Source organism: Platalea leucorodia (assembly GCF_965183815.1).
Source record: "Platalea leucorodia genome assembly, chromosome: 5".
NCBI classification, from domain to species: Eukaryota; Metazoa; Chordata; class Aves; order Pelecaniformes; family Threskiornithidae; genus Platalea; species Platalea leucorodia.
Window position 1 is genome coordinate 79372203 of NC_138827.1, and position 22809 is coordinate 79395011.

A 22809-nucleotide genomic window follows, 5' to 3' on the forward strand; every position below is an offset into this window, starting at 1 on the left:
AGACAGAAAAAGGAAACATTCATTTGAAAATAAAAATTAGACCTTATTCCTCTAATCACAGGGGAAAAAAGTTAAAAGCAAGTTGCTAAACAAGAGTAAAAGTCAAAGTTGAGTGTTTTGTGATGTACTTTGCACAATACATGGTATACATACCTCTCCCACGTCATATATAACTATTTGTCCCTCTGAATCACCTACAGCGATCTCTCTCCCAGAATGCGTCCATCTCACGCGGTTCAGAGCAGGATTGCCCTCCACAGTAATGCTTGCAGTTGGCACCTGTATCCATTTAAAACACATTGCTAAAAAATGCATGAGGATTCCATAAGCTACAGATTACAGAACACACCTAGTCCCTCAGTGTTGGATCAAAAGAAGTGCCCGACATTTCAACTGAGGCAGACTCTCAGTGGCCTTTAGCTATCACCAGTGACATGACCAAAACAACACATCTTCTGTCCCTTGGCCAAAGTACAAACATCCTTTATCAAAAAGCACATCTGCACTCTTGTCGTGAGACTGGAGGCACAGACATGCGTTCAGTCAGACAGCAAGGAGGAGCCCTGGGATCTCAAGAAAGATTGTGACAGAGGGCAGGGATGAAATCAGCTGCTTTGGCAGGTCAAATCCTGTCCAAAGGCTAGAACCGGGTAATTCCAATTTTAAGCTATACACTGGCATATGCTCGTACAGAACTGCTCTTTCTTCTATATGCAGTTTTAAGAAGGTGAAATTTAAGTACTGAATATCTGTCAGGTTATTCCTCTCACCTACCTCCAACAAGTTTAAGTCTCAGAGAAGATCTATACTATAATGTTTAACTCACACCAGAAAACCCAAACATTCAGCTCTCCAAGTTTAGAAACAAATTACAATTTCACTGCAATTTTACTATGGCAATAGTAATATGGCGATAGGAACAACAGTGGTGTGAGGGTAACAGGTCTGTTCACACTGGTAAGCTATAGCCAGCCAAGGCCACATTGGGGGAGGTCTATAATCACTTTCACAACATGGATCAGTGTTACACCGACAGATGTTTTGCACTCTTGTTACAGGTAAAATAATAAATAACAGTAGTAATTAAATTGTGAGTCAATTGAGTTACAACCCCGTAATCAAAGAATAATACTATTACACAGAAACTACTGGAACTACGTAATATTTGAGAACAACAACAAAAACACAAACCAAAATGCTATGGTAAACTGGGGACTTTTTTTTCAAAGTATAAAAACACTTTTCCAGCTACATTTGACTGTTAACCTGACTGCCTCACCTCTGTATCATTGTTGAGATTCCACAGGTCAAGCCTGCCCATCCCATCCACACAGGCAAACAAGGCAGGGTGAGTTGGAGACCACATCACATCATAAACATAATCTGAGTTGTCTTCAAAGGAGTAGAGAGGTTTGTTATTCTGAAAAAGCAAAACACAACAGTGCAATACCCAAACTCTGCACTTCAAAATTATAAAGCTAACAGGTAAAGCAAAATACAGAACTTCTCAGCAGCATTATCAGCAGTAACTAAGAAGTGATTCACATTTTTACTTACTTTATAAAATGCCTCTGCAAAAAGCTGCCAAAAATTAATGCTATTATTAAAGGGATGCTTTCCAAAGCATGCAGCATTTTTGCTGGCTGCTACTATTAAACCATCAGTAGGAACCCAATATTGTAAGAGATTGTAAATTCAATGCATTAAGAATCTTGTAAATCAAGCTAATGGTAATTCAGTGACAGCACTTCATACTATTACTGGGAGATTCTAACTCTTCTTTCTCTGCTTTGCATTCCTCAGGGCATCAGACTAACAGAGAAAGAGGTAATTCTGGCAATGGGAATAATAGATATTTCAATTGTGAGCCTCGTGGAGTTTAACTGACATCAGTTTTGGTGCTGTCCCTTGGTCCTCCACAAAATTGTAGCAAAACATTTGCCTTATGCATAATATGAAGTAATGGATTTCACAACATTATTTACATTTGACTACATTGTAATCGTTGCTGATAACAAAGGGCAAAAGGATGAACAGAATGGATCAGAAGTATACAAATTATGTACAATCTGAAAGCAAAGCTTTATGTTGTTAACTATAGTTTTGTTCATCAGCTGTCTCCTCTTTGCAGGACTGCTGCTAGGAACCTAGAGAGCTTCACACGATTTGACTTTGGTTTACTGAAGTTTCTTAAGTAGCTTACATTATAGCACCACCTTGTGTCAAGGACTACGAAGAAAACCACTGAACTATTAAGTTACCTTAGTTGTCCAAAGCTTTACTGTCCAGTCAAAAGAAGAGGTGACAAAAAGATGTGAGAAGTCTACAGGTCCAACTGCTGCATGGCAGTTGATACCTGTGATTGGTCCCTGGTGTCCTTCAAACATCTCACTGATTCCAGCTTTGCTGTTTAGAATATATAACCAAGATTAATTTATGTGGTAACCGTACATCTGCAGACAGAGACAGCACTGAAATGCAATTTAAATATAGCCACAAGAAGATTTTTGCTGCTTTGTATGGATGTTACCCCACTGCAAAAGGCTTCATCACAACAGGATCACAGAAGACCAGGCTTGAATATGGACCTTAACTTCAACATCTATTTTCTGCTGATCTTAAGTGCCCAAATATATCACAGGGAGAAGAGACTCATTCAGCAGGTACCAGTCCACACATTCAACCACATTGTTCTGCAAGCAATAGCTAAAACTTCCATTCATACAAAGAACAAAATCCAGTCCTCAGGAATGAGCGTAAAACTCCCACTGACTTAAGAGAAGTTGTATGTACCTTATGGACACAGAGTTCAGACGTAAAACAGCAACAATATATCCCTAATAGTCTCCTATCAGAAGTGATGAAAAAGAAGGGGGGAAGAGATGGGAAGCATGTTACACAAAAGTGATACAATTTTTGGTATTTTGGAACCAAAAAGCTGTGCAGCAAGGGTGATGTATATTTGAGATGAAACCTGGACACTCAATTATATTTAAGAAAGCAATTGATAAGATACAGTCAGACAATTTCAAAATAGATTGAACAGCAGGAGAAAAGCTAGCCAATTTAAGATTTGTGCGTGATGTTACTGTACAATTATCTATAGAACCGATAGGAAGTTTGGAATGTTCTGCTACAATTCAAATGAATAAAACCACAGTGACCTACGCTGCCCTTATCAACAGAAACAACCCCTAGTCACTGAAGGCAGCATAGTACCAACTCAATATTCCAACTTCTGTTTTTAATGGAGCTCTGACTCAGGAAAAAGTGCGCGCTGGAATTCATATACAGCTACTTTGAACTCCTTCGAGACAAAGGAGTAAACATGCACTATAAATAATTTTAGGAGTGTAAAGCATGCAGGGACTCATCCTTTCACTGTTTTTATTTCCTTTGAATAATCAAAGTTTGTATTTACCTGCCATGACGGCATGCAGTGTACACTGAGCCTTCTTCACTGCCAACAACAAAGTTGTTGACATCTCCAATAGGGAAGGACATGCAAGTAACAGCCACAGCCTTGGACTGTTTGTGAACCAGCTCCATGCTATCCTGTAGTGAAAATATCAGCAACTTACTTAAAAAAAAAAATTGAAATATTAACACCTACAAAGTCATTTACATTTTTCAATAGTAGGGTTTTTTTTTATATTTTACTTGTACAGAATTGGGCAGGAATAAGAAAGTAATTTCTTGTTAAAATTATGTTCACCACTAACACAAGTGCAACAAAAATATACAAAAGGATCAACAGACAATATTTGATTCCATGAGTGGGGAAATATTTTACCAAATAGTTATCAAGCTACTTCAAGTACAAGTCTGTGTGTTGGGAAAATGTTTATTAATGCTTCTTAGATTAATTAAGTTTTTAGGATATATTAATCTGGAATAGATACTATATATATCCAAAGTTATCTTACCTGCGGTTGGGAAAGCATGTCCAGACTCCAAGAGCATATTTTCCCATCAGTTGAGATACTAATCAAATTATGAGCATTCTGGGTCCCAACAACATTTACACAGTACACTGGGTGCTAAGAAATGTAAAATACTATCAGAAAGAGGAATTTCCAAGTAATAACCAATTCTTCCATAATTAATATACAGTAAAATATAAAACTTCACCATTTAACAAAACATAAAAGATTGATCACAGCATGGTACAAAGAATACTCTCCTGTAAAACTGATACTTGTTTTTCTCACACTGATTTTTACGAATAGCGTGGTTCTTCAGTGATAGCATTGGCAAAATACGGACATAAACATTTAAGCATTATCAATCCAGTGCGCTGGACAGAGTTTCCTAGAGGTTAAATACATCTCAGCAGGGAACAGTCCTTGAAGATATTTCACCCCCTACCGTGTGAGCAGCAGCCGAAAGTGGAGTTCTCTGCACTGGGGTTCTCTTATTGCTGCGATTATCCCATAGCACTATTTGGCCTGAGTACGTGCCACCAACCACCAGATTGGGATGAAATTTTGCAAATGTAGCTGACATCACTGCTGACTGAAACGAAAAAAACAAAAAACAAAAAAAACCACCACACAAACAACTAAATACACAAAAAACCTATCATTCAACGACGTTATGTCTAAAACTGAAGAAAATGGGACTGAATATCAGAGTGAGTTCTTTGCCTAGATTTATTCGATACACTATTTCACTGTCCAATTACTTGATTCACAAACCCTTTGTGAACCCCCAACAGTCTTTTAGTTTTAATTTGTATTCATAAAATGAAGTTTTCCTCCTCTTTTCTTTCATAGGTATACATTTGTATTCTTCCTAGCATAGGAAGGGAAGGCCCACAATGCACAAGATTTTAATAATGTTTTGCCACATTCTGTGGTCATTTTCTTAGACGACATAAAAATACGTTTTGATACAATAAAGTTACTTTTGCAATCTGGGCTTTGACAGTAATCTGACAACATGAGATTAAATTTTAATTCAACTATGTTATTTTTCGGAATTACTGTATTTTGAAAATAAAGCAGCTATCCCAGGCATGGCATAAGGGAAGAAATTTGCATGGTTTTATCTTTCAGAAAACTACCAGAAAGCCTCCATCTGCCTTTTTCTTGATGCATATGTTTCTAGTTTTCATCCTTGCTCCATCTCCTCAGGCCATCTTCATTTTATTCAGTAAACTAAGCTCTAGTAGTATACAATCCCACTCAGTCTCCTTACACACAAACCTTCTTTGTGGTTCAACCATTACACAAGAAGGTTCTTTGGTTTTTAAATAAATTAAAATAAGAAATGAGTTCTCAAACAAGACTGAATTCTGAATGATGTCAGAAATTCTGAAACAGAATGTTTCTAAATTGAAATATCTAGCTATCAACATCTGTTTGCAAATACATATGGTTAAAGTGAATGCCAGCCCAATGAAATCATGATGTTGACAAGCATAAGGAAGGTACTTGTCCAAGTTAATCAACATAAAGTCTTTAGCCTCCTGAGACAGAATCATACCTGGCAGTGAAAGACATACTCTGGGGTAGTTTTCTTGTACTTCATATTCCATACAAGGGCCACTCCATCAGGCTCATGAGGTGCATCCTCATTGTTGTTGTAAGAGGCTACAAGTAATTCTGGGTACTGTAAAACAAGTTAAAAAGACTCAAAGTAAGCAAGATGACTAGCTAATGGTCCAGACAATCCTAGAATCCTTGTTTTCTTTTGCCAAAATAGGGTTAAAAAACCCACAAGCCATCTTATATTATATATAAATGAGAAATTGTCAGTTAAAACTGCAGTTGTTTCAAATGTAGCTCATAAAACAGCGTTAACATACACATTAGAGTCTTGTCCTGTCTTTCATCATAACCTGCTTTTAAATGTAAACCCCAGTACTTTTAAGGGAGCTTTTGTTAGTGAAGCTAACAGTTACCCAAACAAAGTAGTCCATAAACCAGAAACAAATAGACCAAAGACTTTCTTGGTAATACAAACATTTTGCTACTTTTCACAAGAGATCAACAGCTCTGTTTACTTTTTGCAAACTATGGAGCATGTAAGGAACACATTTAGAAATACAGCCTGTATTAATTGTTCTTATAGAAGGGTCAAGCACATAGAACTAGAAGAATTTACAAAGATAACTGCTTAACGTAAGCATTATTTTTTACCTGAGATGACCAGTCCAAACAGCTGACAACACGATGCTTTGACCAACGTTCATCAAAAAACTGCCTATTTAAGGACAGTTTTGCTCCTGCTTGAATCTCTCTATAAAGGCAATTAGCAGATATTAATCTTAGATCACTTTTTCAACTACAAATATTGCACATTCACAGTAAAGTATTCAACATTCATGTTACCCTTCTTTGTCTTCTAAGTCTCTTCCACTGTAGTCAAAGAAAATGTTGATTTGCTCAGAAAGGGCTCTTTCAACAATCCTTGTGGAGTGGTCAAAGAAACTTAAAAATTCTTCAGAATGCAAAATTTGTTGTTTTTCCTCTTCTGTAAGTTCATGAGGGGCTGCTGGAAAAGAATTATACATACGTTCTTTGTACTGCATACTTTCACCAATTCCTTCCAAGGAAGAAAAACAGATTATTTACCATGACATTGGAAAATTTGTTTCCTAACATCCACGGATTTTAAATACATTTTATATTTTGCTAGCTGATTGTTAAAATGTAAATCAAGTTAATTTCAACTTAATGGAGAGAAAAGAAGTTAAAAATTTATTGATGTCTTTCTTTACAGCACATTCAGAAGTCTTCAGGTGAACTGTACCTTCTTCCTCCTCCTCTTTTTTTAATGTTTTTTCTTCCTCAGGTTCAACTAACGGTTTTGGTGCAACCACATCATCTTCATCTTCCTCATCTAAGGAGAAACATTATGGTGAGACTGTCAATGTTTTTAAAGAGGAACAGTAACATTCCATATCAATCTCAAATAAGCAGATGTAAAATGGTATCATTTAGCTTAAAATGGTTATATTTGTAAAACGTAGTCCCCAGGATAACATTATCTCAAACCAAAAGAACACTGGAACACTGTCTACACCTGGATTTTAGTTGCACTAAATTATGTAGTTGTATAAACTGAAACAAGACACATAAGAAATTGTAAAGAATCCAAAGTAGAAATCTCTCTTACAAGCATTTATGATTCCACACAAAACCATGCGGTGGATGCATGTTCTGTGTAACATACTGACACATTAATGCTGCAGAATAAAGAAAAATCAAATGTCTAAAATAGTCTACAGAGCAGCTGCTTACTTGTGATCTGAAACCATCAGAGTCTAATGGGTCTTCACATGGCATGAAGATGGCTTACATTAGCTTTCAGGTTGCTATTCTGAGAGGCAAATTTTGCTAAAGATAATAGCAGGGAGATTACATTTTTTCTGTCATTCTAAATGCAAGTCTCATTATCTGTATCATGTTTGGCAATGAGAACTTTACAACAAAATGTGTTTTCCCTAATTGCAACGCGTAACATAAAATGTTAATGTTCAGGAATACTGACAAGGTTTACAGCACTTTTTGCATTTCTACATTTTCTTCTTTGAATACCATAAACCAGAAAATAACTTTAAATTACTTAGTGTTGTGGAATATGCATTTCCTGGCTTTTCTTCATCCACTTTCTAGAATAAGCTTCTGAAAAGACTATTTTTATTGGTAAAACAGCTATGTCATCTGTCTATAAGGGAATGGCAGCAGGAGACTGCTGCATGCCTCATCACAAGTAATGAGACAGTATTCAAGAGGGACTAGGCTTGTTTGTTGCAGCCATCTCCCTGACCCATGTTCAAAGTTATCTGACAAAAAAAAAAGTAAAAAAAAAAAACAACCCACATGCATGCACACAAAAAAAAAGGGGTGGGTGGGGGGGGTGGGTGGTCAAGGGATGGGAACCAGCTGCCAAGCCATGGTCCCAGCAGCCAGGCCAGCTGACTAGATAGCAACAACCAGATGGTACTGCTAGGATTGTCTCTCTGCTATGAGGTGGCAATGGGATGGCACAACATTTTTCTGCCTGACTGCTTCCAATCATGTCTTTCCCCAACGGCAAGCCTGTGCAATTACCAGCACTCCAGGAGGTCTACAGACAAGCCTTTACCCTGCAAACAAAATACAGCTTGTAGGCCATACCAGCTGCCAAACCACACACATAGTGATAGGTTTAAAGAGGTCTGAAAATCTTTCTAACTCCATAGTATAAGCAATAAAAATATAACTGTACCTGCAGGAAAGAAAGCTTTAAATGACACTGTATAATGCACACAATAATACAAACTCCAACTTAATCAAAATGATAATGACGTATGCCAATCCTACATTACTTGAAATTGAGCGATTTTTACGTTCTGACAAGTTTACAGAACTAGGATAAATGGCATGAATGATTTCAATATATGCTCATACTTTTGAACCAAATGGTGAAGGTTAAAATCTTTCCTTTCAAGGGCCTCAATCAGCCACAAAGGAAAACAGTAATCACTGTCTTTTCAGCCAGCCCAACCGCATTTGTCAGCCCTTTCTCCGTCAATGCAGCCAGAGCAATCAACCTGCCAAACATTCAGAATGGAAAAACAATCTGAAAATACAGGGTATAATGCACCTGCCAGTGAAAATGGCCATTTCAAGAAAAGCTAGTGATCTCAGTGACCCTGCTGAGGAGGCGGTGGTGCAAAGGGGAAAGAACGCGTAAAAGAATTCTTAGTGATCTCCACTCTCTTGCACATTGACACTTCCTTACAAAGCATGCCAATTACAGCTTTTGTGCTACTTAAAAAAAATGAAAGCTTTTTTTGGCAAAATAATCACGCAGAGAAACAGAAAGACACTGCTCCTTTTTAGATGGATTCACATGTACAGCGGACTAGTAATCTGAAAACTGTATAACTTGTAGCAATTCTAAAGAATGGAATTCTTAATGTCAAATCACTATAGGTGTGAACACTGATTAATTAAAAAAATGTAATAGGAGTTAACACACATGGTTTTGAGAACAACAAATACAGGACCACATATTCACATTACAGCCACTTGGATAAAAATCCCCCTCTTGTTCACCCTGCCAATCCATCTTGCAGATTTAAATGACGCCTTCAAATTCAGAAATTTAGTTTTGGGTCACCCTGGATACATTATTCTAGCTTTGAAAGTCCCAAATTAGAAATTTCAGCCCAATCCCCCTTTAGTCATACTACACTGATTCTAAGTACCATTTTCAGTGACAGGAGTCCAATTCTTGTCAAATGCAGATGGTCAACCCCTTATTGCTAAGTGACCTTCTAATCTACATATTTTATTCAAAAGATCATATAGTTGATTGCTCCTGCATTTTAATGTTTGAAACATAAATGGTATGTATTATATAGAGATCTAAATTCCTTCATAGTACTTTCATAGCATACAGCCAGCTGATATTACTGCATTTAAATGCAGGATACAGCACTTATTTTAATATTCTCAAAGTATCAGACTTGAAATTGAACATGTCATCTCGCTGTGATTTATCTTTAACTACATAAATCTAAAACCTTCTCTCTAAAGAAAGAAAAGTAATACGCAAACTTTCTCATTAAGGGATCTGGAGAAAAAACAAAACAAAACAAACACAAACAACACAAAACAAAAAACCCCCACATATACAAGTTCTTGACCTCATTATACAAAACTAGGATGCTTCCTTATCTGAAACTAGGATGCTTTCTCACAGAAGTTTACAATCAAAAAAGGCAGCATGAGGCTGTTGGACAACAGAAGAGATAAGAAATTTTTGTTTTAATTACTTCTCCTGTCTCTCCTTTATCTTACATTTATTTAATAACATGCCAGGTGCTGGTATTTGCAAGGAATTGGCATAACAATAATATATTACCCAGCAAACACTGAAAGATTGGACATACTATTTCTGAAAAAGTTCCACATCTAGTAAGTCAAGAACCCATGATAGAGTGGTATACCGCATTTATTTCAAGTCAGCTACATAAGTTTGGAAACCCTAAAAGCACTGTCTAACTTCATCCTCCTTATTCATTATTGACTGTTACCTACTGGCATTTTATGCCACTTCAATTGTCAGTATACCAAATACAATTCAGCATTTAAAAAAGGCTGCTAAGACTTAGGAAAGTCATAGGGCCATGGAGACAGGAAATAGGACTCTATGTCACATCAACATATTGATGAATATTCATTATAATATGCTAAGGGATTAACTCCATGTTATATCTGACAGGCAAATAGAGGATCTAAGGTTACAAAAGCAGTAAAGATTGCATAAAAATAGCAGCTACTTTAGTAGTGACAAATTTCTTGTCAATGAATGCTACAAACAGGTTTAATGAACCGCTGGATTTTTACTTTGAGTTAACATCAAAGTTGTGATGTATTTTGGCAATACAGAAAGAAAAGCGGTGCTGTAAATTAGGCTGCACCTAGCAATAACACTATAGAGTGAAGTTCCAGTTGTCTGAGTAATCTGTTGCTGCAGAGTAGGTTAATCAAAGTTAAATCATCTGTGAAATGGGTGGCTTTTGTTAAGCCGAATGTCTTCATATCAAGTTTTCCCATCTATATTTCACCGTACGTTTAAGGCATGTACAGGACAATACATAAATATATAAGCATCCATTATTTCTTTTTAAAATATTAAAATGTAAAAATGTAAAAATTCACTGTAACAGCATCCAAGAAGCCAATCCTATACACCAAATTGTTATTACTCAGCTTAAGTCACAATTAAGAGGACAAAAACGCTTATTGTTTTCATTCTGTGTCTCGGAGACTTTACCAGACAATAATTCCTGAAAGAGGGGAGCTAAGGCAATAATACTGTCTGCAGTTAGTTGTGATGGCACATGCACAATACTGTACAGCAGCACTAAATAACAAGCATCCCATTAGTCCAGGAAAAGCCTTAATTGTGACAACCGACTAGAATCCTATTCCCCTATATGCTTATCTTCCGTTGGATTAACTACTTCAAGGACTCATAACACATCTTTATTGGGTCTATTGGTGATGAATTTCTTTCCATGCAAATTTGAACAATATGTTATTAAAGCACAAAGGAAGAGATCAAACAGTATAGTAGAGAGCAGTGTAGCAAGAAGTACAGATAAAAAAAATTTAGCACCAATAATTACAGTACTCTGCACATTGGCCAACATGGAGCCTGCAGAACACTAAGATGTGTACCAGAGTTCACATCTGAATTGCATCTGTGTTGCTGAAACTGCTTCTGCTGCCTGCTAGAAAGAGATGAGTGTATGAAGGGAACGCAATTTCAAATGTATTTTCAGAGAGAAGAACTGAAAATCTGCTGCCTGATAGAGCATGCCAAATAGAGGCTAAATAACAGCCCTAATAACCAGTTGACCACACTAACTAAAAAACATGTCCACCAAAACTGGACAATGAGGGAAGCAGGCAGAATCATGGGAAGTGAGAAATAGATTTAGATAATAGAAAAGGGGATGGCAGAACAAGGATGCTGGGGAATGGAGCAGCCTAAACACAGGATGTTCATGCTATGATGGTGACAAAATTTAAAGCGTAATAAGGGTGTAGAGACGTAGATGCTTAGGCTTACTAGTTATGAAATAAGGGAGAACAGACCAAGTATGGCACAACACTTTTATCAAGCCAAAATAAATTTATTTGGTCCCTAAACAAAAAAGATGGCCATCATTACTGTATCACAGAATGACAAAACCCCCAAAACAGGAACAGGACATGCCAAGAGAACAAGAAAAAAAAAAGAGGGCCTATTTTCTCTGCTATATTCCTCAGAACAATGAACCATTTCATGATTTCATTTCTTTTACATAATAAATACAGCTGCTACAGAAACAGTAGTGTTAGAAGACTAAGGCTATTGAGAATTCTGGAGGAAAAAAAAAAGTGGGGGGAAAGAAGTACTGAAGACAGACACGTGTCAGTATTTTCATCAAAGCAAGAATTTTGAGAGCACCAAGACTGCCACCCCTGACACCATTTCTTACTGTGTTTCTCTTCTATATCCTTAGTCACTTACTTGTATACATGGGACCTTGAGGAAAGAGCAGCTGTGGGTTACACCCATCATACGAAAAGCTCATAAAACAAGTATTGCAGATTTACCTTCTAAGTCTACTTTGGATGTGGGCATCTTCCTATAAGAACTGTGAAACATGTTTATTAAATTCAATTAATTGGGAAATTTAATATTCCATACCGTTCAGAATACAATGAATGACTTCCTGTGGCAAAATACTTAGCAGCCTAAAGATGACTCAATCTCTAATCAGAGTGAAACAGATTTCTAGGAGAGATCCTGATTTTATTGTTTTACAATATTATAAAAAGAATCAATCTTCCTAAGACAGGCAGTTTCTCAAATACTTGAGGTCATAATAAATCAGCATATTAGTACTGTAGTAAAATAATGGAAGTTCTGAGAACTGTTAGCACACTAAATGCCTTCACCTCCTAAGGAAGCTGTCACATTTCAAAATTAAGAGCTGGACATTCCATAAGAGAAAACAAGGCTATCTACTATTTTGGATACAACGTTTCAAAGGGGTGGGGGTGAAGAAATGTGGAAAAGTCCTAATTCCAGCAGTGCTACTTTTTGTCTTAGCATGAAAAGGCTATAGTGCCACTAGCACTGAGGTCACATTCTAGCTCCTAGCATCTAGGGCTGCATGGAAACTTGTCATTCTTTCATTACAAGGGGAGAGGATCACTGGCTCAAAACAGTTGCAGCCAAGAAGCCTCGTATCTTCAAGATAGCGGGGGGGAGTTACTTCATATTTGAATATTGTCTAGGATGGTGCAACATGTATGCACTATACAGAAGCATGAACATATAAACTTAGTCTACCTCCCTTCTCTAACTATGGAATTTTCCAGTTTGGGATTTCGCAACTACTGAATGCAGTTTTTTCTATCAACTTCTGAGATGAGTGACCTTCGCATTTAAAAACCAGAACTGTTCAGGTGAAAGGTACTCATTATTTAAATTTAACTGTTTGTTACACTGAATCCAAAATGGGCATTTCCAAAGACCAACTTTAAGTTCAAGACATGAAATCTCCCCTATGTAACTGTCATTTTGTTTCTGTTGCCATAAATATTTCCATGGCAATTAGGAACTGTTTTAGTTTAACACCAGTTTTCCCCTACTTCCTGTCTGTCCGACCAGATTAGTTGTAGCTCGAATGTTTTCCAATTCAGGTTACAAAATAACTACATAACCATTGTGGCACACACAAATGGAACTGCTTTTTTAGTTTTGTTTTCTTTTTTTTGTTTGTTTGCTGGTTTCTTCCCCCCCCCCCCCCCAAAAAAAAAAAATCAGTGTTAGCACAATTTAACCTACAGCACAAGTGGACCTAAACCTGCAGAATCCCCACACAGCATATCAAATAAACCTGTTTCTATTTTCATAGAATCATAGAATCGTTTAGGTTGGAAAAGACCCTTAAGATCATGAAGTCCAACCGTTAACCTATCACTGCCAAGTCCACCACTAAACCATGTCCTCGAGCACCACGTCTATCCGTCTTTTAAATACCTCCACGGGTGGGGACTCAACCACTTCCCTGGGCAGCCTGGTCCAGTGCCTGACTGCCCTTTCGGTGAAGAAGTTTTTCCTAATATCCAACCTAAACTTCCCCTGGTGCAACTTGAGGCAGTTTCCTCTCGTCCTATCGCTTGTTACTAGGGAGAAGAGACCGACCCTCACCTTGCTACAACCTCCTTTCAGGTAGTTGTAGAGAGCAATAAGGTCTCCCCTCAGCCTCCTCTTCTCCAGGCTAAACAACCCCAGCTCCCTCAAGCCGCTCCTCATAAGATTTGTGCTCTAGACCCTTCACCAACTTCATTGCCCTTCTTTGGACTCGCTCCAGCACCTCGATGTCCTTCTTGTAGTGAGGGGCCCAAAACCGAACACAGTGCTCGAGGTGCAGCCTCACCAGTGCCAAGTACAGGGGCACTATCACTTCCCTGGTCCTGCTGGCCACACTATTCCTGATACAAGCCAGGATGCCATTGGCCTTCTTGGCCACCTGGGCACACTGCTGGCTCATGTTCAGGCGGCTGTCAACCAACACCCCCAGGTCCTTTTCCGCCAGGCAGCTCTCCAGCCACTCTTCCCCAAGCCTGTAGCATTGCATGGGGTTGTTGCGACTGAAGTGCAGGACCCGGCACTGAGCCTTGCTGAACCTCATGCAGTTGGCCTCGGCCCAACGATCCAGCCTGTCTAGGTCCCTCTGTAGGGCCTTCCTACCCTCCAGCAGATCGACACTTCCACCCAACTTGGTGTCATCTGCATCTTCCTTTGTTCAAAAGCACAGCTCCAGCAGCATTTTAAAAATCTCAAGATATTAGAATTAAGAAAGGTCCAGTCCACTTCATTTTATAAGAAAGCGTGAACATTGGAGGTAGCCTAGCTGAGATGCAACTTGTTGCTGTACAAGGGATCTTACTGAAGATTACTTGTATGTGTAAATTCAGTTGCAAGCTCAACTTTCAAGTGTACTTTCTTAAGGTTATCTTTAGTTTACAGTATACTGAACCCCCCCCCTCAGATTGTACAAAGAAACAAGAATCAATGAGATAAATTAAAATTAGACAGAATGTATCTAATTGCACTCTGAAAATTCAGCATATTGCTTTTGCCAATTGTTTTAAAGACTTCAAAATTTTATTCCCATAATCAAAATCTCTGACCTAGTGACTCTCTTTTTTTGGAGGCAGCATTTTTTTTTTTTTTTTTTTTTTTTTTTTTTTTTTTAACCCCATGTCCTATTTCAGATGGTATCGTAAATTGTGAACATAGAGCTTAATTATGAATGTATTTAGGCAGTCTTAAGACAGACCTTAAAAAGATCCTCAACACTGAAATGATAAAAAAGCATCTGTAAGTGACTTTTGTGAAACACACATACATAAAATAATGATGATGGCTTTCAAGACAAGGGTTATTTTTAAGGTGAAATGGATCAGGAGACAACATCTGTATTGAGAGACCTTTCTGGTAAATGCAGAAATACAGATGACCCATCTTTCCAGCTCCACTACAGTAAACCTCAACTACAGCCTATCCACTGAGTTTAAAACTAAGATCATACAACCCCAGGCAATTTCCACTGACAGCAGGCAGAAGTAAAACTCTTCAAACTCTTCACAAACTATGAACTAAGTCTTCAGATTCCATGAATCTGACAGAGGGGAAGAAAAAAAAAAAACCAACCCAAAAACGAGAGGGAATAGAGAAAGGAAAAGGTAAGGGCATGGGAGAAATGAAAGCAGGAAAACCCAAAACATCTATCTGTGCAGGGATATGGATAAAATGAAGAACGGAAAAGAAATGCAGTTAGAGAAAAAGCATATCCTCTGTTATTCTGGCTCACTGAATAATGAAGTTTGAAAGATCTAGTTTGTGTTCTGAAGACACATCAATCCCTTATCCTGGATACCCAGGATAAGAAGGAAAGAAACTTCTCAACACAAAGTATTGTTGCAATTTACTTCCTTTCTTTTCCTTCCCCTTTCCCCTCCTCTCACTTAATCTCATTCACAGTGTCATTTGCATCTAGTTGAACTTGCCAAAGAGACTTCAAGACACACTCCAGACAAGAGCAGCATATTGATGCAGACTGGAGCAACAACAACAATTCTGCATCACTTGTACTACACTTTACACTCTATATCATCTGTATTACACTTTCAGGTAAATTATACAGTTTCTGGAAACACCAGCGTAAGATTTCAGTTGAGTATTCTCTTCATGTTTTAAAAAGTGCTTTTCTCTCACCCAAAAGTTCACATACCAAACAGCAGGAAAATGCAAAATTGAGAATGTAGAATTAGGTCCTAAAATTGCTAGCAAAGACACATACTCTAAGTCAGTCACATTAAACAACAATGTGATTTTGTTGTAGAACTACATACAGACTAGGTCAAGATTAGTATTTTCATTTGCAGCTAAATTCAAGTGTTTCAACACTGAAAAGCAAATTTATTAGCCAACTATGTTTTCTTTGGAAAAATTTATTTTCTGAAAAGCAAACAAGTCATGACTAAAGGAAAGCATATGTTCAATTGGTGAGAACAGAAACTGCACGGGTTAATAATGAAATTAGTTTCCTCTTTCAAAACTCAATGTATAAGCTCCAGGTATAAAAATTCAAATTCTTAAAGAGTGTGGGGGGTTTAATTGCAAAATTTGTTGTCAGCTTCAAGTAAGTTGTGTGTGGATTCTTAAACGTCATAAATGCATGATATATCCCATTTTTATTTATCAGTTTTCAGCTAATTAAGCAAATTAGTGTCTAATCTGAATGTTTACTAGGAGTGAGAAAATACCATGTATTAGTAATAAAAGTAATGTTAAACAAGATGCAGAATGACAGTAACACTCTTAAGTAAGACCTGTATGAATTTAATAATTGAATTTATATCAATTATCTCACATATCAACCTTCACTCTACCTTATTAAGTTTCAATATCACAAGTGCTGGTTCTAATTCAGTCAGACATCAGTATTATAATAAAAGAAAAGAAAAATAACTTAGGTAGTAATAAGTTAACCATTCACCTTCCTTTGGCTGAGTCATAACAGGTGTTTGCGTCTCCTTTGTATACGTAACAATTTCTCGAGGAGGAAAGTCAACTTGTGTAATTTTGGCCATTCCAAGTTTAACAGGTCCACGTCTAAATAAAATTAATAGAGAAATCAGAAAAAAAAAATACTTAACTTTATGACTTACTTACTTCACATTTTGCCTAGAATAATACCCAAGTCATCATGTCACAGCACTGCTTAGTCAAACTTAAATCCAGTGGAAACTTAATGCTGAAGAAGTCACATGATTATGACTAATATTTTATTATTACTTAAAGTCAGCAGCTATTTATACATCTGCAACAAAAAGAAAGGTATGTAAATATATATATAAAAATATCTGGATTATAGGATGTAATTTTAAAGTTTTGCTCTCTGTGGTTGACTAGGGTACTGCTACATATATGACGTATCTCTCTCTTCAGTGGAACAGATCCGCTCACAAGTCATGTTTGTATAGCAATGGTTCTAGGGTTTTAAAGCTTAAAAAACAGCTTAGTTATTCTGAAGGAAAAAGCATTTCCTAGACCCTTTAACTTTGTTGTCCTTTTTTGTCTACCTCTAAGATATTATTTAGAATGCAGAACTGCAAGTCTAATCTGAAACTCACACACAAGTGATTTATTCTGGAGTAATGTATTACAGATATGATACTGAAAACCTCTGAGCTTTCTGACTTTAGCTTATGGAAGATCCTATAAATGCAGATATAGCTAGTATCAAACTACAATACATAACATACTTCCAAAACCCACATAACATTCATTCAGTCACTGTACTTCCTATAAAAGCTAGTTTCAGTACGCATTGCAGTAATACTGCAGTGATCCAACAACAATTTACCTATATCAGATTTAGTTTCTTATTATCCACCCTTCTCCTAAGATAAAAGAAAGAGTAATCCCTTTTGAAAGGTTTTGGTGGGCAGAATCATAATTCTTACAGCACAATATGGGTTTCAGTAAGTGCTTATAATGAGCTATAGCTTTTATAAACATATTTATAAGAAAAAGATGGTATTCACTCTGTTCTTAAATACAGTTACTCTAAGCTTTTTATTTTAAAGAAATGACTTTTTAAAGTTTACATTTTTCCAAAGAATGACTCAAAGAAAAACATGAATAAGTAAGTTTTGTTATTAGAAATAAGCATCTTATGTATATTAAATAATAAAAAATTTCCCATTGCAAGCAAACTGCACTAAGTCTAGGGATAGTGAATTTCTGTTACTCACAGAACAGTCTCTTAACAACTTGAAGTCTTAAAGAAAAAAAATACTCCTATACTTATTATCCATAAGTACATGAAAGAGGGAATATAAGAAATCTATGCAATACCCCAGATCGGAATCAGAGTGGAGCTGAAGAACTGATGGATCAGTATCCCAATGCAGCGTCCTGATACCCCAGGTTGAACAATCATGCAGCATTAGCAAAAAAGGCCAGAGATTAGTGAAGCAAATACACACTATGAAATGCTAGAGTTACAGTAAGCTTATAGTTATTTCATTGTTCACAAGAAACAAAGCAATGTAACATCAGTTAGGGGAAATTCAGCAACGATTCAGTGCAATAATACATGCAGCAAATACAAAAGCTAAAAAGCAAACACAGAATTCAGAGCTATTAGAAAAGAATTAAATTATTTTAAAGATTGAAAGTTAAAGATCTGCAAACAAACGTAGCCTTTATGAGAGGCAAATAAAAATATTTTAAATGCTGACAAGAACCATTAAAAACTTCAAATTCCTTTAAAAATCTGTTCAGATTTGTTCATGTCATATGAAGACAGATTTGTTAATGTAATGCAGTCTTGCCCAGAGCAGTAAATATGTGGAGGAAACTGTCATATTGGTAAAGGAAATGAGTCAACACATCAGCCTTTTGGTAGAGGGGCAAAAATGCATTTCCACTGGGATAGAGAACTGCTAGAGTTTCCAAGATGTGACATTGCAGTAATTATGGGTTAAGCACTGCCTTGGGCTTATAAGTGTCATCTGATTTAGAGCCAACTCCATTTAAGATATTTAAATCTCTTAGAAATAGTGGGCTTTATATTAATAACACATTTCAAAGTCATGTGGAATAATGAAGAGAATAGATCCATTTCAAGTCGCTTTTGTATCCGAAGAAATATGAAGGGGGAAATAAATCTTCCTTCTTCCTTCATTTTCAGCCTTCATCCCTTCTCCACAAATTTTCATTTAGTCTACTGCCTGCTACCAGACTTAGGCAGAATTTTAAAACAAGCTTATAAAAGAGAGATTAACAGAACATGCATGGTTTTTCTGAAGTTCTTCGATGCTATTATTTTTTTTTAAATCATGTTTTATAACAAAAAAAAAAAAAAGAATGCGTAATATTTTCACTATGCTAAGTCAATAAAAGGTAATTTTCCATTTCCATCCCATAGATAGTAATGTTCTTATAAACCCGCTTAAGATCTAGCCCTTACTGAGGTTGCTCTCCTGCTTTCAAAGCATTCTTTTAACTTTCAAAATTTGCTTCAGTGGTACCAGGGATAGTCTGACTTTTAAAATAGTTCAGGTCAATAAACAGTACAAGATATACAGTTAAATCTGTCTCAGAGATATTCTTTTAAAATAAAGGTAACATTCTGAGACAAAATTCACCTATTATATGGGTACGAAAATGATGTAAGATACTGTTCCTTTTGCTTTCCAGATGTTTGTTATGCCTTAAGTTAAATGAAGCTTCAGTGAACAGAAGTTCCTATTCTTCCACATATGCCCAAACTTCTCTGTATCCAGGCATATTCCTAACGCTTCCTATATCTCTGGAAAGTATTTTCTGCATTTAAACTAATTCTATGAAGCATCCACCTAACCTAAAAGTAAACCAACTGTATTCATTTCCAGTCTTGAATTTATACTCTTAATTGAGGAAAGAGATAAAGAACAGTATCAAACTGAGAACCAAAACTCTTTACTGATAAAAATAAAGCAAGACAGATGGAAGTAACAGCAGGAACAGAGTCTGAACACTGCTCTATTAATTACTAAATAAATAAAGTTACTGGCAAGATTCAGTATCATAGAGGAGAAAAGACTACACTAACAAAGGAGATCATCTCTGTATAATTGCAGCATGACCAAAGAACAAATGACCACAAATCCAAAAAAAAAAAAAAAACCACAAAAAAACCCAAACCTGAAATAATACACTAACACCAAAGGGTTTGTTTTAAGATTATTAAGCACAGTGGAACAACTTGGGCTTTCTACCATATCTCATATTGATATGAAATGCCAGGTGTAACGCTAAGGGATATCACACAGTTCAATTTTTCCCATTAACTTTTAAGTTCAAATGTACACGTACATTAGGAATGCTGCACAAACTTGTACTAATAGACTAGGATATAGACATCTGTTTACTGGGGGAGGGGAAGAATGTTATCCAGTGGTCAGAAAATAAGCAAGGGGACTCTAACAGTGACTCTACGTAGCCTTCAATTTAGCTATACATTCATACCTCCACACCTTCAAGACCACAATCTTTTTATGCTTCCATGTCTGGGGAATTGTCAAGAGACAGATTTAGTTTTAAAGTTTGCAAATGAATCCAGCTATAGAGGTTTAGGATACAAGTCTTCTCAAGGCTTCATAAGAAGATGTATGCATACAACATTACTGTGTCCGAGGAACATACAGAGAGCACAGGACACCTATGAGGTGGAGATAAATTCAGTACACAACATGGCGCTCAATTACAGATATGTGGCCTACACATATTGTGTTTCATATTGAATTTATACTATGTATGAATGGAAAGAAATTCTTGTTTTTTAAAAAAATCATCATCAAATAATTCTAGACAGTGAATTTAAATATAAAATGACAATTTAATAAGCAATAATCACAGATTTCAAGTAAATTAAAATTTGCTTGTTACTTACAACTTAACAAGTAAGTTACTAACTTACTTGTTAAGGAACAAGTATATTGGTTATTTATTAACATGACAGGTGACATAGTGAATGAGCTATGCACAAGATCACACCTGGGCACTGTTAAAAAAAAAAAAAAAGAGTTTGGGTTCATATCTGCTGCCTCATGTATTCTGTTTTAACTTAATGGTTGCTACTTAGAAACAGATACCTTGTCACCTTTGTTCAGGTCATTAAAATCTTGAATATTTTCAGATTAAGATTCTATATAGTTATGCATGCATAATCCACACGCATACAAGGTAGTACTGCAGTCTTTTTAAAACATGTTTCAGTGGTGTAAGTATTCACTCTTTCTCCAAAACAAATACTCATATAAGCACAAAAGTAACTGATGATAACTGCTTTAATAACTGTGCTTTAACTAAACTTCATCCACAGTGCACACTCAGTATATTTTAAGTACATGAACTTCATTTGCTGAGAAAATATAAATTATAAATATTAATAGGCAAATACTGCTCTTCCTTGCAGACTGTGCATGGGAAACAGTAGAAATACTCTTAGGAAGTAGTGTTTCCCACCTTATCACCCATATATCACCACTTTGAATTCCTAGTCTAACAGAAATATTTATCTGACTCTCTTTAGAGCAGCATTTCTTCAAACTGTCATGCACAAAAAAAAAAACGGTCAAATAGATGTAGCAAGTACTGGAACTGAAAAAAACTGTGGCTGTACTAATATGGTGCTATGTCTTGGCCAAATGAGAGAGATTGTGAGTGGTACAGTTGTGTTACAGGGATAGCTCCAAGTTGAAATAACGAGAAATACTGTTCTGAGTAAGGAAAAGAAGAAAAAAAAAAAAAAAAAAATCAGAAGCAAGGCAAAGTTTGTAGACAGCATCTTTTATTAGACCAACTAGAATAGAGGGAAAAAGGAAATAGCCTATCATTCATACACACCCTCCTTTAGAAAAAACTGGGAAGAGCCTAGAAGTTGGACTTTTCCAATTTTCTGTTGTCCTGAGACATACACGCATACAACATTACCACAAGACATTCAGTCTCATTTTACTTTAAACTTGCAAGTTTAAACAACACCATGTTAATGTTGGCAATTTCAAATTAGTAAGTATAGTTGCATTTCAAATTTTTATTTTTTTACTTCTGTAAAGCAGTCATCGTTCACAGATTCAATAATACTGTAACCTCATATTGTATTATAATCAAGTAATTAACCTTGATGTCTTCTAAAGCTTAATTATTCATAATACGAGTATTAAGCAAAGGAATATGACAAGGAAAGCAACATACCTAGATCCAACAGCGCCATCACCAGAGTCCTGGCTTCCAGCCTCACTTGGCGTACTCACAGATTTGGAAGACGGAGAGGTAGGAGGAGGGACTAAATAGTGAAACAGACAGGTATCCGCTGTTACTATTCGCAGAGGTTGCACAGCTTAGGATGTTTTCAAATTAATTTAACATGAAGTATTAAAAAAAAAAGTGATGGCAAACAAAAAAAATACATGGATGAAAATGAACAGTAGAAAGAGAGGGGAAAAGACAATGTTAACAATTCATGCTGGACTTTCATGCAATTGTTTGGCATTTATGCATCTGGTGCATACAAAAAAGACATGGAGGGAAAGACACTTAAGAGAAAATGAATTGAAAATATATTTTTAAGCTGAACTACTGACAAATGATGGCATCAATTTTCAAAGGATAATTTCCACTAAACCATGTTGCTTAAGCATATAAAATAGATAGTTGTTAATATAGCTCAGACATTAGTTTTTCTTCAAAATTAGACATTGACTGTATTTAACTGGGAATTTTGTTTCAAAATATATAATCACCGAAACGTGGACCAAAAAAAGTGGCTTTGTCATACAGCATACTGTTACTTTTGTTCTAGTTTGAATCAAATGAACATAAATCCTGTTTATTACAACAAAGTTTCTAGTGTTCAGTTTGGGTGGATTTTCATGTTTTCTTTCTTTTTACTTGACAAACAGTCTAGTACTGTTACAGTGAAACCTTTTCTTAAAAGTCAGTTCATCTTCAGCATGTAGATGAAGATTGCAATTACTGTTTAAAAAGCAACATGTTTTTTTGGAACTGATACATAATAGTGAATGATATCATGCAATCTGATACAAACACAAAGCTATTTCAATACTTCTTTCAACTTCCCTTTTTTAGAAATAGTGAAACTCATTATTTAATGAAACTTAGGTTTATGCTTAAGAATCAGGGTATGTGTTGAAGGTCTTTATATGCTTCATTTTTCAGCAA

At 36.2% G+C, this 22809-nt stretch overlaps 1 protein-coding gene across 8 annotated transcripts in view; it reads right to left on the reverse strand.

Annotated features, from left to right (window-relative positions):
- DYNC1I2 (dynein cytoplasmic 1 intermediate chain 2) overlaps positions 1–22809 on the reverse strand; it is a 32612-nt gene that overhangs the window by 3003 nt on the left and 6800 nt on the right. For 5 of the 8 annotated variants that reach the window (XM_082312645.1, XM_082312646.1, XM_082312644.1 and 2 more), the window contains exons 4-16: positions 21823–21913; positions 17935–17994; positions 16571–16686; positions 6757–6846; positions 6336–6498; positions 6144–6243; positions 5488–5613; positions 4369–4515; positions 3927–4040; positions 3422–3555; positions 2262–2406; positions 1280–1420; positions 154–279 (exon numbers count right to left, since the gene is read on the reverse strand). In XM_082312645.1, coding sequence (XP_082168771.1) covers positions 154–279; positions 1280–1420; positions 2262–2406; positions 3422–3555; positions 3927–4040; positions 4369–4515; positions 5488–5613; positions 6144–6243; positions 6336–6498; positions 6757–6846; positions 16571–16686; positions 17935–17994; positions 21823–21913 — 1553 coding nt within the window. The remainder of the gene's footprint in view (positions 1–153; positions 280–1279; positions 1421–2261; positions 2407–3421; positions 3556–3926; positions 4041–4368; positions 4516–5487; positions 5614–6143; positions 6244–6335; positions 6499–6756; positions 6847–16570; positions 16687–17934; positions 17995–21822; positions 21914–22809) is intronic. The other 3 variants (XM_082312650.1, XM_082312651.1, XM_082312649.1) reach the window with 2 other exon arrangements.